This window comes from Brassica oleracea, chromosome C5 (assembly GCF_000695525.1).
Source record: "Brassica oleracea var. oleracea cultivar TO1000 chromosome C5, BOL, whole genome shotgun sequence".
Classification (NCBI taxonomy): domain Eukaryota; kingdom Viridiplantae; phylum Streptophyta; class Magnoliopsida; order Brassicales; family Brassicaceae; genus Brassica; species Brassica oleracea.
Window position 1 is genome coordinate 45,075,190 of NC_027752.1, and position 12,279 is coordinate 45,087,468.

At 36.9% G+C, this 12,279-nt stretch overlaps 3 protein-coding genes across 5 annotated transcripts in view; all 3 read right to left on the minus strand.

Annotated features, from left to right (window-relative positions):
• Nucleotides 1–1,309: 1,309 nt before the first annotated feature.
• On the minus strand, nucleotides 1,310–6,262 carry LOC106295963 (acyl-CoA-binding domain-containing protein 4). 2 transcript variants are annotated; one of them, XM_013731979.1, is made up of 18 exons: nucleotides 6,013–6,262; nucleotides 5,572–5,642; nucleotides 5,122–5,185; nucleotides 4,954–5,025; nucleotides 4,658–4,849; nucleotides 4,485–4,562; nucleotides 4,248–4,355; nucleotides 4,009–4,075; nucleotides 3,854–3,915; nucleotides 3,442–3,581; nucleotides 3,175–3,301; nucleotides 2,982–3,096; nucleotides 2,733–2,821; nucleotides 2,479–2,562; nucleotides 2,213–2,395; nucleotides 1,966–2,112; nucleotides 1,811–1,870; nucleotides 1,310–1,738 (listed from the first exon to the last, which is right to left on the minus strand). In XM_013731979.1, the coding sequence occupies exons 1-18, from the start codon at nucleotides 6,169–6,171 to the stop codon at nucleotides 1,556–1,558; spliced, it is 2,001 nt and encodes a 666-aa protein (XP_013587433.1). In that variant the 5' UTR covers nucleotides 6,172–6,262; the 3' UTR covers nucleotides 1,310–1,555. The 2 variants fall into 2 exon arrangements, with proteins under 2 accessions (XP_013587433.1, XP_013587432.1); XM_013731978.1 differs by having other exon boundaries at nucleotides 4,658–4,852.
• A 449-nt stretch (nucleotides 6,263–6,711) lies between these two features.
• Nucleotides 6,712–7,989, minus strand: LOC106296208 (psbP domain-containing protein 7, chloroplastic). 2 transcript variants are annotated; one of them, XM_013732290.1, is made up of 3 exons: nucleotides 7,591–7,979; nucleotides 7,295–7,505; nucleotides 6,712–7,140 (listed from the first exon to the last, which is right to left on the minus strand). In XM_013732290.1, the coding sequence occupies exons 1-3, from the start codon at nucleotides 7,907–7,909 to the stop codon at nucleotides 6,828–6,830; spliced, it is 843 nt and encodes a 280-aa protein (XP_013587744.1). In that variant the 5' UTR covers nucleotides 7,910–7,979; the 3' UTR covers nucleotides 6,712–6,827. The 2 variants fall into 2 exon arrangements, with proteins under 2 accessions (XP_013587744.1, XP_013587745.1); XM_013732291.1 differs by having other exon boundaries at nucleotides 6,773–7,140; nucleotides 7,597–7,989.
• A 41-nt stretch (nucleotides 7,990–8,030) lies between these two features.
• Nucleotides 8,031–12,279, minus strand: part of LOC106296207 (sugar transporter ERD6-like 12) — a 7,495-nt gene continuing 3,246 nt past the window's right edge. Inside the window, exons 2-17 of the mRNA XM_013732289.1 lie at nucleotides 11,157–11,219; nucleotides 10,908–10,997; nucleotides 10,736–10,795; nucleotides 10,576–10,641; nucleotides 10,398–10,463; nucleotides 10,246–10,321; nucleotides 10,066–10,130; nucleotides 9,905–9,997; nucleotides 9,700–9,780; nucleotides 9,507–9,591; nucleotides 9,399–9,442; nucleotides 9,262–9,324; nucleotides 8,967–9,080; nucleotides 8,701–8,760; nucleotides 8,478–8,592; nucleotides 8,031–8,376 (exon numbers count right to left, since the gene is read on the minus strand). Coding sequence (XP_013587743.1) covers nucleotides 8,258–8,376; nucleotides 8,478–8,592; nucleotides 8,701–8,760; nucleotides 8,967–9,080; nucleotides 9,262–9,324; nucleotides 9,399–9,442; nucleotides 9,507–9,591; nucleotides 9,700–9,780; nucleotides 9,905–9,997; nucleotides 10,066–10,130; nucleotides 10,246–10,321; nucleotides 10,398–10,463; nucleotides 10,576–10,641; nucleotides 10,736–10,795; nucleotides 10,908–10,997; nucleotides 11,157–11,219 — 1,260 coding nt within the window. The 3' untranslated portion in view covers nucleotides 8,031–8,257. The remainder of the gene's footprint in view (nucleotides 8,377–8,477; nucleotides 8,593–8,700; nucleotides 8,761–8,966; nucleotides 9,081–9,261; nucleotides 9,325–9,398; nucleotides 9,443–9,506; nucleotides 9,592–9,699; nucleotides 9,781–9,904; nucleotides 9,998–10,065; nucleotides 10,131–10,245; nucleotides 10,322–10,397; nucleotides 10,464–10,575; nucleotides 10,642–10,735; nucleotides 10,796–10,907; nucleotides 10,998–11,156; nucleotides 11,220–12,279) is intronic.

Sequence of the window (12,279 nt, forward strand, 5' to 3'; positions counted from 1 at the left end):
AATAGAGCAGGAGTGAGGTCTCATACTTTTACGGCGAAAGGGCAGGTGAGGAAGACATGGAGGACGGTTTCATCGCCACTACATCGCTTGCATTTCCCATCAGTCTCGATTCCTCTTCTTCTCAGAAGATCTCCCACAGACAATGCATCATGCTTTACTTTCCAAAGAAAGTGTCTAAGCTTTGGGGGACACTTGACATTCCAAATACATTGGTTCCAGTTGAAGCTTTCAGGTGTTGTTTGAGTGATGTTGAGTTTTGAGATAGCATAACCTGATTTTGTAGTGTACTCGCCTGATTTCTCAGGCAACCATGCTCTCATATCTTGCATTCCTAGCGCACTTGGAACCAGTAAATTGATGTGGTCCTCATATTGAGGGAGGATCTGATGTATCAGGGGAGCGTTCCAAACATCCGAGACTACTTTCAAAGCCGTGGATCAAACCATTGGAGACTCGATAACTTTTTTTTCTGGTGTGCACATGCGGGACTCGATAAGACGATAACTATATATGTTGTCTTTCCTTTGTTTCCATGCTATACTTAAACACCTTACTCCCAATTGCGTTTAAGGCGTTTTGTTGAGATGTATAAAGTATAAACAATCGCTGATTTGCTTTATTCATCAGTGTAATCCTTTATATATTAGCATCATAATTGAGTTAAAAAGAAAATAGAATACATGTAAAATATACACAATAATAAGGTATGGAAATATTTGAAATAGTTGTTTTTCTCAAGCATAGATTAGCTGATGGCTTACGTCTAATGATTCCCAAAACTCCTATTCTACAACCCTAACAGTAGTATACCAATCATAACTTCTGACTTCTCCCTTTAAAACATTCCCACATCACTCGGTTATGACCTGATAATTTGTATTTGTGTGCTCGGTTATCCAAAAGCTTTTGAGTATAATATTGTATTTTGTTGGGTCAAATCATCGGTTAGTTTATTTTTTGAATTATGGGATATAATTACGCCAGTAGCCACATAATCGAGGAACGCGGGAGAAGATGAAAAACACGTTTCACTTTTCTTAAGAGGGCATTTCGGGAACTTCGTAACGCCATATATGATGGTGGCATGGCCAAACACGTGATATATTTTTTTAGAGCATCTCTAGCTTAAAACTCCATTTTTTTCCAAAATTGTGTAAAAGTGAAAATAGAATAAAATTACTATGACCGGTGATGAGATGACCTTAGCACCATCCGTCGCTACCACAAGAATATTACTATGACTGGTGATGTCAAAAGGATGTAAAATCTGGATTAGTTGTTGATCATCCACTATCAAATAATTCAAAAAGAGAAGCGAATACTTTTGTATTACAGAGAATTAACATGAGTCTTAACTTCGTAAGTAATATATATAAAGGTAAACATCAAGTAGTAATTTAAAAGCTCAAAAAAAGGGAAGGGTATAGAAAAATCTTATTGGAAGAAGACCATGGGAGAAACTCGGACCAAAAAAAAAAACATAATATCTTTCTTTCTTTACTTGGAAGGCAAATATGGAGTGAGGATACGGGAAGAAGAAAAAAAAAACAAATAATCATGGCGAATCATCTTTCTCCTGAGGGCTTCCAGCGAGCCAGCCCCAGACACCACCCGAGCTCTGTCGTTTAGCGTTCATTGCGGCTTGTTCAGAGGCAGCCTTTTGGCGCTGCAGGAGTTCTAGTTCCTTCTGTAGTGTTTCCAGTGTTTGAAGCTTTTGCCTTAGCTCCGCAACATCAACCTGCAGATTCAAACGGAAGGAGATCGAGTTAGGTTTTGCTCTTACTAGGTGATGGATCCAGTGGATTAATACCTCCAGTTTGAAGCATCTTGATTGTTCGGTTGCAAGTTGGCTACGGACAGAATGAAGTTCCTATAAAATGTCGGGACAAAGATAAGATGTATCAGAGAAAAAAATCCTGAGAGACTTCCCGATGTTACTATGTGAAGTATTATTATTATTATTACCTTGTACAAATCTGCATTTCGTGATTCTCCATCTGCTAGCTCTTGCCTTAGTTGGAGAGTCTGCATCTTCTCCTTGTTCAGTGATAACTCCAGTTCTTCCTTCTCGGCTTTAAGAGTCTCGATAATGCGTTCGTTGTTTCCTTCAACCTGGTTGATTCATTACCAGAAAATCAAAATAAGAGAAAAGAGGTGGTGATGATCGCGATTTGGGTAACTATAATCACTACCAGTACTACATCATGTATACCTTTGTTCCAGGGTTAACGTTGTCCATGACAATTTCCCGCACTCTGCTTTCTTGGCTCACCTCAACCTCTGACTCGATGTCTCTGGTCGTGGCGTTGTTAACAGCAGAGAGACTAACTGGCAAAGGCGCTTCTAGAGTCTTTTGTTGAAGTGTTGATTTGTGGCTTGGCTTAAGCAGATTAACCTAAAGCCGAGGAATAATTAGAAGCAGAACTGAATGCAAAATCAAGAGAATGGTAACTTATGGCTTGACAATATAGTCTCTACCTCGTTGTTGTAACGTCCATTGTATCCACCAAAAGCAACTAGCACATCTTCACCATTGTATGAACTAACGACTAAACTTAATCCCTGTCATAAGAAAAATAAAGGAAGATAAGCCCTTAAGTTCTGCAAGATTAAAACGAAATAAGCAAAGACTCTTAAAATGGCACTACCCTGTTTCAGAAATGATTAGGCTAAATTACTAGTTTTTAGCTATCTTGAAAATTGGTATGGATAATAAATGTTCATTGAAGTACCTCGCTAGCAAGAGGTACACGTCCTTGAACTGAAGTCACTACCGACCATGTAAGAGTTGACATGTTTAGTACAACACTTTCAGATGCCCCTACAGTGATTTACCAGGTTGCAGCACAATCAGTCAACACGAAATTGAAAAAGCCAAGCAAATATCATTTTTTTCACAATTCCTATATGTGGTTATTGGAGAGATAAACAGAAATGGCAAGGAAGGAAAGACAACAAGGAAAAAAATGAATAAACCTTACCACTCTTGTTATCACCGCCACCAACAATAAACCAGTTCTCCCCAATTGTCACGCCAGCATGTCCAGATCGAGGAGTTGGTACCTCACCTTGTTGTGCTGGTCTTGACCACTCCATCTATATGTAACAGTTTATATCAGGCGCCGACGTTTGAAAGACAGCTACAAAATACTGTATACGCTTAGCTTAACTTACAGTCTGCAAATCAAGGACATGCAGATCATCGAAACAGGTAGCATGTGAGCCCCCACCAAAGATAAGAAGGTAACGTTCTGCGTGCACTGCAGCAGCATGATCAGACCTCGGAGACGGAGACACACCTCTGCAAGTTGACAACAGTTTAAACCCTGATTGCAATTCTTTCATTAACAATGTCTTTCTAAATGTATTCTGGTTATATCAACTCTTAAATGGGTTACTTCTTCGGGAAAAAAAAAATGCAAAAACATCTTAAAATCTTACAGGGCATCTATCTCATCCCAGGTCATAGTTTCTAGGTCGAGTACATGCAAATCGTTCAGAAGTGATCTCTTCGCATCTTGGCCACCAAATATCACCAAAGTTTTACCGACGACTGTGACTGACTGGCCTCCACGTGAAACCTGAAAGCAAGAGATAAATGACAAACAAAGTCTCGGTTAAAGAAACCAAACTGCACATATAACTTCCGAATAAAAACGAAATCAATAATTTTTGGATTCAGATGCAAATCAACCCTGTAGATATATTATGGAAGAGCAGAGGAAAAAATGGCTTCTTTCTTTTTTTTTGCCTTTGATGGCGAGAAAATAAGTGTTTAGAAGACTGGAATATTTCCATGCAAAGGTGACGTGATGAAAACAAATGAAATAACATGCGAGAAGTGAATATATACCGGTGGTTTTCCATATGTCTTCAACATTGACCATGTAGAGGTATGCGTATCAAAGACCTTCACTGTGATAGGAAACAGCAGAAAATTGATTGTAAGAATAAAGATTCCAGAAAGCTCCTTCAAATAACTGTCTCCGAAGGTAAATAAACGCTTACCTTGCATAGATTCTGAGTGATCCTTAGTATGACCACCGATGGACAGCAATTTGTTGTCCCACGGTATCTACAAAATAACAAAGAAGGCATGGGAAAAAAAAAGTCTTGTTACAAACTAATATTGCAAGTGGATTTCACGAAGAGACTATTTTCTTAGCTGAACCGCTGTCCTGAATATTTCTAGTCCGGAAAGTCAAAACGTAGAAACCAAAACAAAACGCAAGAAGTTAAATACTAACCAAAGAATGACCAGCACAAGGAGATAGTAAGGTCGGTGAGGTTTCCTCTGATTCAGTTGCAACCTTGGTTTCAACTCTTGACCAAGTCCAACTTTTTAAATCTAGAACCTGTATTTTCAGCAGAAGACACGCTAAAGAATTGTTAGCAAAAGTGGTATTGCCAACGTTAGGCTTAAATGAAACTGAATCCTTCAATTAATAATCAGCTTATGCTTCTGAATCATATGAGTTGCTTACATGAAGATCACCAAGGTAACGGCCATTGTGATTTCCACCATATATATACATTTTATCTTGAATAACTGCTGCTCCGTGCTGAAACAAATACAAAAAAAAAAACTTAGAAATTAGAGATGATACATGAATGACACCTTTTTCATTTCTTCCAAAAGAGAAAGATAATATATTACCTCATAACGGGCTTTTGGCCGCTGGCCTGATGTTTGGGGTGCAGTCCACTGGTTATATACAGAAACAGTATTTGGGTCTTCCGAGACTACATCTTTGTCTTGGGTTTCTGCCAAACCTCCATTCTCAGCAGAAATTGTCTTTGTCTCGCTAAATGAGTTCCCATTCTCAACAACAGGCTCATCTTTTGTTGTCTGCTATAGAGAATGAATGCACTAGAAGAGTGAACTACTGGCAAAATATATATGTAGTATCTCCCGTGTTTTGAACACAGAATCCCATGGTATACAAAACTCACATTGATTTGGACATCTACGACAGGATCTGGGATATCTTTAGATGCCCTCGAATACCAGGTAGGATCGTCTTCCTGAATTTATATGAGCAATAAGGAAGAAATCAAGCCTAGATCACCACTCTCTAGTAAAGTCTAAAACAATTAGACATAGAAGTCTCTGTGTTTTACCTCCAGAATTTTCACAAAGAGACGCATTGCCTCCATGGAAGGCATGGTTCCGAGCCCCTGCCAACTAAGTAAAGATGGAATTGATTCAGAACATTAGGAATAGACTTCTCCCAGGAAAGCTCACAAAAACAAACATCTAAAAAGATAACAAGCTCGTGATGTATTTGCATAATAACATTACATGCAATCACATTTCCTCAACATGTCACACAATTTTTGAATTCATAAAAAATCATATGCTTGCAAATACAAATCCTGCTTTATTATTTTGTATCTAGCAGCTTACATTACATCTAATATACTCCTTTCCCAATTCCATGATTCATGAGGCATATGGATTCTTCTACTCTAATAATTGATGAAATCTAAAGCATCTACTAATTGCATCCACCACAAAGCTTCTTCCTACTAGTATGAGAAACGTAAGTGTCGGCAGACACCGAATCTAACCTTTTCCACTTGCTTTGCTCCACTGGTCTCCATGCGCTAGGTTTCGGAGTGTTGCATGGTCCTACGGTAACCTGTATACATTGTTAAATCCAAAGAGATCATCAACACTGAGCCTAGTCACATATCAAGTTACAGAACCAATAACAAGATCTAATTAAAGCTAAGATTGAACGACGAACGATCCACGAGATCTGATTACTAAAACAGTATCACAATCGCGTTTTCAATCAAATCGATAACCAAATCTCAAGCAACATTCACAGGTAGAAGATCGAGAACGCGATCAAGCTAAGTCATACAGGCGAATTGCGTCATTTCGAAAAATCTGACAAAATCTCGACGAGAGGGATACGAATCGATGAATCAAACAAAGGAAACCACCAGATCTCGTGAAATCAACAATCGTGAGGTTGGAGATCGAGGGAATAGAAGAGCCTTGACCTGCTGGTAGAGCGCATAGAGAAGCAGTGCAGTGTCATTGGAGAATTTCGAGCTGACGTTTTTCGCCGACGATTCAGATCCGTCGAATCCGGCGTAAGACGCGGCGGCGTAGAACCTCTCCGGGTAGGCGGGGCCAGATGTTGCTCTAGCCATAGCCATTTTTGTCTCACCTTCTCTGGGATTTGATCGGAGATGGAGAAAGCCGAAGAAGAGCAGCGATTGGTGTTTTTCTAGTTTCCTTTTACAGATTCAAAGTTTTTTTTTTTTTATAATTTTAAAATATTTAATTTTGTGTTTACATTAGCGGCACGATCAAGACGACATAATCATATTTTCTCACATACTCTTTTTATTGTCACTTCGTTTTTTTTTTTAATCTTAATCTTCCACAAATCATGTCAATTACTTGGTTTGAACGTGATTTTTTGGTTAATTTTCCTGGTTAACCTACAACACATGACATGGTAAATTGGTAAGTCACACTATTCACTAGTCGAAATACTCTCTTCAGTGCATATTTACTAATTAATAAAGATAATTTTAAATTTTTTAAAAATTATTTGTGTTTAGTAAATTTTGATTAACTAAAATTAAATGGAAAATAGTTAATAATAAAATTATATTTATTATCAAAATTTAACACATATTTTAAATATGTGTGAAATCCCAAAACATGCATTTTTTAAAAAACGAATAGTGTATAATTTAGGACATTTGAACATGTGCCTAAAAAATAAAAATCATGAGTTCCCAACGATGATAATGAAGAAACAAAATAAGCCTTGCTTTGCAGTGTCTTGTTTTCTTTTTCACATTTAAGAAATGATATTGAATGATTTAGCAATAGTATGAAACTCATGTTTTAACTCTGACCAAGCTGACTCTGGAGCCTGAGCATTCAGAGTATAGAGCCGGCCACCATTAGCGCAACATACAGCCACGTTATGCCGCCGGAAAGATGGTGATTCGACTTTGAATTCCAACTCATAGTACTTCAAGTTTCTCTCTGAATCTTGTCTGAGATTTGCTTCCAGCAAAGTCCCTTTTAAATCTGTTCTTTGACCAGATCTTGTCACTGTTTTTACTATCGCTTCTCCTACTTCCTTTGGCCCTCCAAATGCTTCAATTCTATATATCATAAACAATAAGAAAAGTTCATAACCATAGCTTTCACTTCGTGAAATAAAATGCTAATTGTTTGTTTCATAACCATAGAAACAATGAACGTAATTACTTACTCATGATGATGCTGAAAATATCTAGGAATGATGTGTTTACTTACGAGAAAGTGGGTGAGACAGGGGAGACAATAACACTGACGTTGAGCTCGCCGGTCGAACCGGGTGGTCCAAATGCAACAACCGGTTCATTGACGTTTTTCCGGCGACTGATTCTTGCGGGAGGAAGGTCTAGAGAAGTCTCCCGCTCTGTCTTCTCCGCGGCTCTATACAAGAGCGTTTGGTCTCCAACCCACGTAGCCGGATATATAAACTCTATGATTGTTGTAACATAACATTTATAATTAAATATAAAGATTATATAATTTGATGAGGAGCAGAGAAAAAATGTGTTGCTAACCGAAACCTTCAACCGTGTCGATACATCTGCTATAACCTCTGATCGGATACACAACATCGAGTTGAAGATTCCGACCGAACTCTGGCGATAAACCGAGTACAAAGCTCGTGACTCCTCCAAAATTCGCACCGATGGCGAGCACAGAGGACGAGCCTATACCAAGAAGTAACCGCCGGTTGAATTTCTCAGCAAGGGGAGAGAACTCGTCGGCCGGGGAGGTTTTCCGGTCACCGGGGGATTGTTGAGCGATCAAAATGCTGGAGGGTTTGGCACTTTTGAGTGATGATGAGTGAAGAGAGAAGTAAAGTTTTAGAGACATTTCTTGTCCGTTCTTTTAAGGATGTCATCGAGTGTTGCAGACTTCTTATCACTTGCAGAGCTAGTTGTTAAACGACAGCGTTTTACATTCGACAGTGTTTTAAAAATGGAGATGCTTATTAAAAAAAAACAATAATATCATGATATTTGATAATATCTATGGAAGTTCCAAAAGAAAGATAATAATATCATGTTTCGTTACAAAAAGAAGATAATAAATTCAATCAAAGTCTAGGAAGTAGGAACTTTGCACTGAAATGAATGAATAGGTGTGGAGCAAGAAGTATAAGAGCAACAATATTGCAGGTCCTTGCTGGTGTCCTCAGGGGAGGGGGGACCACGATTTTAATTAAGTACTAGCAAATGATAGTTGGATTTCTTCTAAAGTTAATCCTTGAGTCTCTGGCACCAAACACCACGTGAATACAATTGTTACTCCACAAACTATTGCTGATATAATAAAAGTTCCTACAAGTTATTTAAACAAAGGTTAATAAATTTTAGCCATTTTACTTCATTTAAATAACTAAATCGAAGAAAATCAAAAACATATAGTTTAGGTTACTTACCGGCTGGGCTCCAAACCAACATAAAATTGAAACAATAGTTGGCAATCCAACCAGTGAACCAATTGGCTATGGTCACTAAACTCCCTGCTAACACCTTTATATCCATTGGAAATATCTGCCAACAAAAAAACAATTTGACATATAATAATTAAAAATATATGCAATTTATATTATATATTTGGATAAAATGAGAAATAATCTCCACAAAGAAAAAAAGAATCACCTCAGACATTATAACCCATGGCAACGCTCCCATTCCAAATGCAAACATCATCGTGAATGACTGTAGAATATAAATGGTTATATCTTTACATTTTGATAAATTAACAATAATTGGTTAAAAATCATAGAATACAGTTTGTGTAAGTATACTTTGATAGAATACCAATTAAATGACTTTAAGTTATCTTTTGATAAACTATATGATGCAGTTAAATAGAATAATACCAACTATCAATTAAATCAAAAATCAAATTGTGAAGAACTTACCAATATTCCGATGAAAGTGAAAACTGGAGTAATGTTTTGAATCTCGGGAACATCTTTAACTCCAAAAGCTACCGCCAATGTAATACAGCTTAAGCATAACCCAAATGCCGAAGCCTGCAAATTCAATCCATTAAATCTATATTTAATTATTGCAGAAAATCGACTGGTTAGCCGTTTAGGCAGCTACGCGATCACTTGAGTTTAAGAAAAACTATAAGTGCCATAACGCTGGGCAAGATTATTAAACCAAAGCTCTAATATGAACAAACAAACAAAAAATCAAAAAGTTTCTAACCATAAGAAGTGGTCGTCTCCCCCAGCGATCCACGAGGATTAAACCCATTAAAGATTTTGGTACCTATGCATGAACGTTGATAAGATATTAGGGTTACGGTGTGAGGAAAAACCCGAATTTAGAATTATTATACGTACGACGATAAGAGACAACACCGTCATCCCAATCCGAGCAGAAAATCCTGGAAAATAAAAGTGTGAAATACTATCTATTAAAATCTAAGATATAATAGATTATATTTTTACCGCCAAGTTCAAAAAGAGTGCTTCCATAAGAGCCTATTCCTGACATTCCACATAATTGTTGCAGAAGCATCAAACCTATGCCGATCTGAACATATAATTAGACGAATCCAAACAAAATTTAATAATGTTTTACAGACTTTATATCCAAATCTTTAATATATATTGTTGAACGAATGAAAACAAAACTTCTTACTGTAAGTTGATGAGCATATCTCTTTCTGAAAAGACTACGAATGCTGGTATTCGAATTTTGTTTTGAAACTTCTACGGAAATCTACAAAAGTTAATTATGAAAAATGTGAGAATATTTACGTGAAACAAAAAGAAACTTTGGTGTGGATGAGTATATATAAAGTGATTCTAATTGGTAATGATTAATTGATTATATGTATTGATACCTTGATTGCGCGAGCTTCAAACATAATATCGTGTCCTTTCCCCCTTAATCTTTGAAGAACAACTTCAACTTCTTCATCGCGACCTTTTTTCGCCTATAAAAATATTTTCATTAATATTGTGTGCTTAAGTAGCATATGCTTAAGTTATATATATGACTAACCAGCCATCTTGGAGACTCAGGTATGAAGAACAAACCAATAACTTGTATCCCACATGGAATAATACCTGGTTGGGAAAATTTTTTAGTTAGATAAATAAATTTCTTATGATAAAATAATTATGGAAAAATGAAACTCGAAGGTGAATGAATAAAGATGAAACTCGAAGGTGAATAAATCACCAATTAAGGCTAGACTTCTCCATGACAAGAAATTTCCAAAGTAATATGCGATTGCTACTCCACAGTTTTGCAACAACTGAAAAGTATTGAAATTATAACTCAGATATAAAAATGATTATATCTAAACCTCGAGCTTTGAATTGGTACATTACCTGATTGCTAAATGTAAAAGCGCCTCTAATATGCTTGGGTGTTATCTCTGCAACATATACAGGAACCTATACAATTTTCAATTCAAGAAAATTAGAATATTTAATGGTCAGGGCTAGAGATTCTTTTCATTGCTTAGATAAGTTTTCTTTTTTGTTAAGTCAGAGAAGTTTCTTTTACCACATAGCTAATGAGACCAACTCCAATTCCAACAAAAAATCTTCCTAAATCGAGCAAAACGATATCCTGTTGCCAAGCAAATAAAACGGTGATAAATGTATGTATAAGTGTATTAAGCTTTCAAAAGTAGAAAGTAAGAATAGATGAGTTATGAGGAAACCTTGGCTAGTGCAATTGCAACCCAACCAGTTATGCAGAATAAATCGGCAAGCCACAACGTCTAAGAAAAGAAAAACGATGGTGTTTTAGTATTTACTTTATAATAGTTAGAGGCATATATAACAAACATATAAGAAATAAAAGGGTGATTTTCAGAATAGTAGATACTTAACCATTTTATTACCCAAGGCAGATGCAGCTTTGGCGCTGAATATAGCACCGATCATTCCTCCAAATGTCATGAGTGAACCAAACAGTGAAAACTGTACTTTTAAACAGTTATATTAGTAAGAGGTAAATGCATTTTTATGATCGTTTTATTTTTTGTCATGTAACTAGCAATTTTACCAAATATATGTAAATGTTATATTAGTTTATCCCAACTCTTATTACTAGTTAGATATAATTAAACATGTACTCACTTGTGCTAGAGAAAGATCCAAGTCTGTCATAATGGAGGACATTGTATCTGCAGTATATCCCGCCTGTGTACCACAAAATGAATCAAGTCAAGTGGAGTATATGAATATAATAAGATACAAGCGTGACTCGATTTATTTGCAAACCCACCACGAGTTGACCTATAGTTTACGTATGTTGAAAACCTTTTGTCAAAAAAAAAAAAAATAGTTTTCTTATGTTGAATTCGGTAAAAAAGTCAGTATCTAGGTTACTTCTGAAAGCATAACCAAAAAATCATAAATCGATGCAACACTCTAAATCTGTTAATGTCACTAATGTAATTCTAACACAAAGTTGGTAATTTTTTTTGTTTTTTTTGTTTTTTTTTTTTTTTGATGTCGAACGGTCATTCTATTAATCAAGCTTGAGGTGGTCTGGGTAACCAGACCGGAATAGAACAACCAATAAAAAGTAACTCTCTCCGAAATGTCCTAGCAGTCTTAGCTAAAAAGTCCGAAAACTGATTGTGCACTCGTGGAACATGTGTGATTTTGAAGTCCGGAAAGCAGATCTGCAACGTCTCTATCTTCTCCAATTCTGTCGCAAATCTTGGCCATTTTTGGGGTTCATTTATCATAGCAATCAGCTCCTTACAGTCTGTTCCAAAGCTCTGACATGGCGAGTGTTGAAGCATATTCTCCATCGCCCAGCGCAATGCTTCTATCTCAGAATGCAATGCTGATTCACATCGAGTGAAGTTCCGTGTACCCATAAGTTGTATGTTCTCCCCGCTATCCATCCAAGCCCATCCACATCCACTGAAGCTATCAGAAGCTGTCCATGATCCATCCACGAGGCAAATATTGCCCAAGCTTAAGACATGGTTTTCCTCATTGTTGTTGTCTTGCACTACCGGTGGTATCAACTCGTTTGCACTAAACCAGGCTTGGCATTCGCTTTCTGCATATCGGACTAGCTCCAAAGGATCTCTGTCTATTCCCCTGAAGAGCTTATCATTGCGAGCCTTCCATATATACCATATTATCCAGGGATAAGGATCCCTGTCTTGGTCTAATGCTATGATATTCTTTTTCCTCCAGAATAGATAGTCCATGTTTGTATAGACACTTGACGCTGGAAATA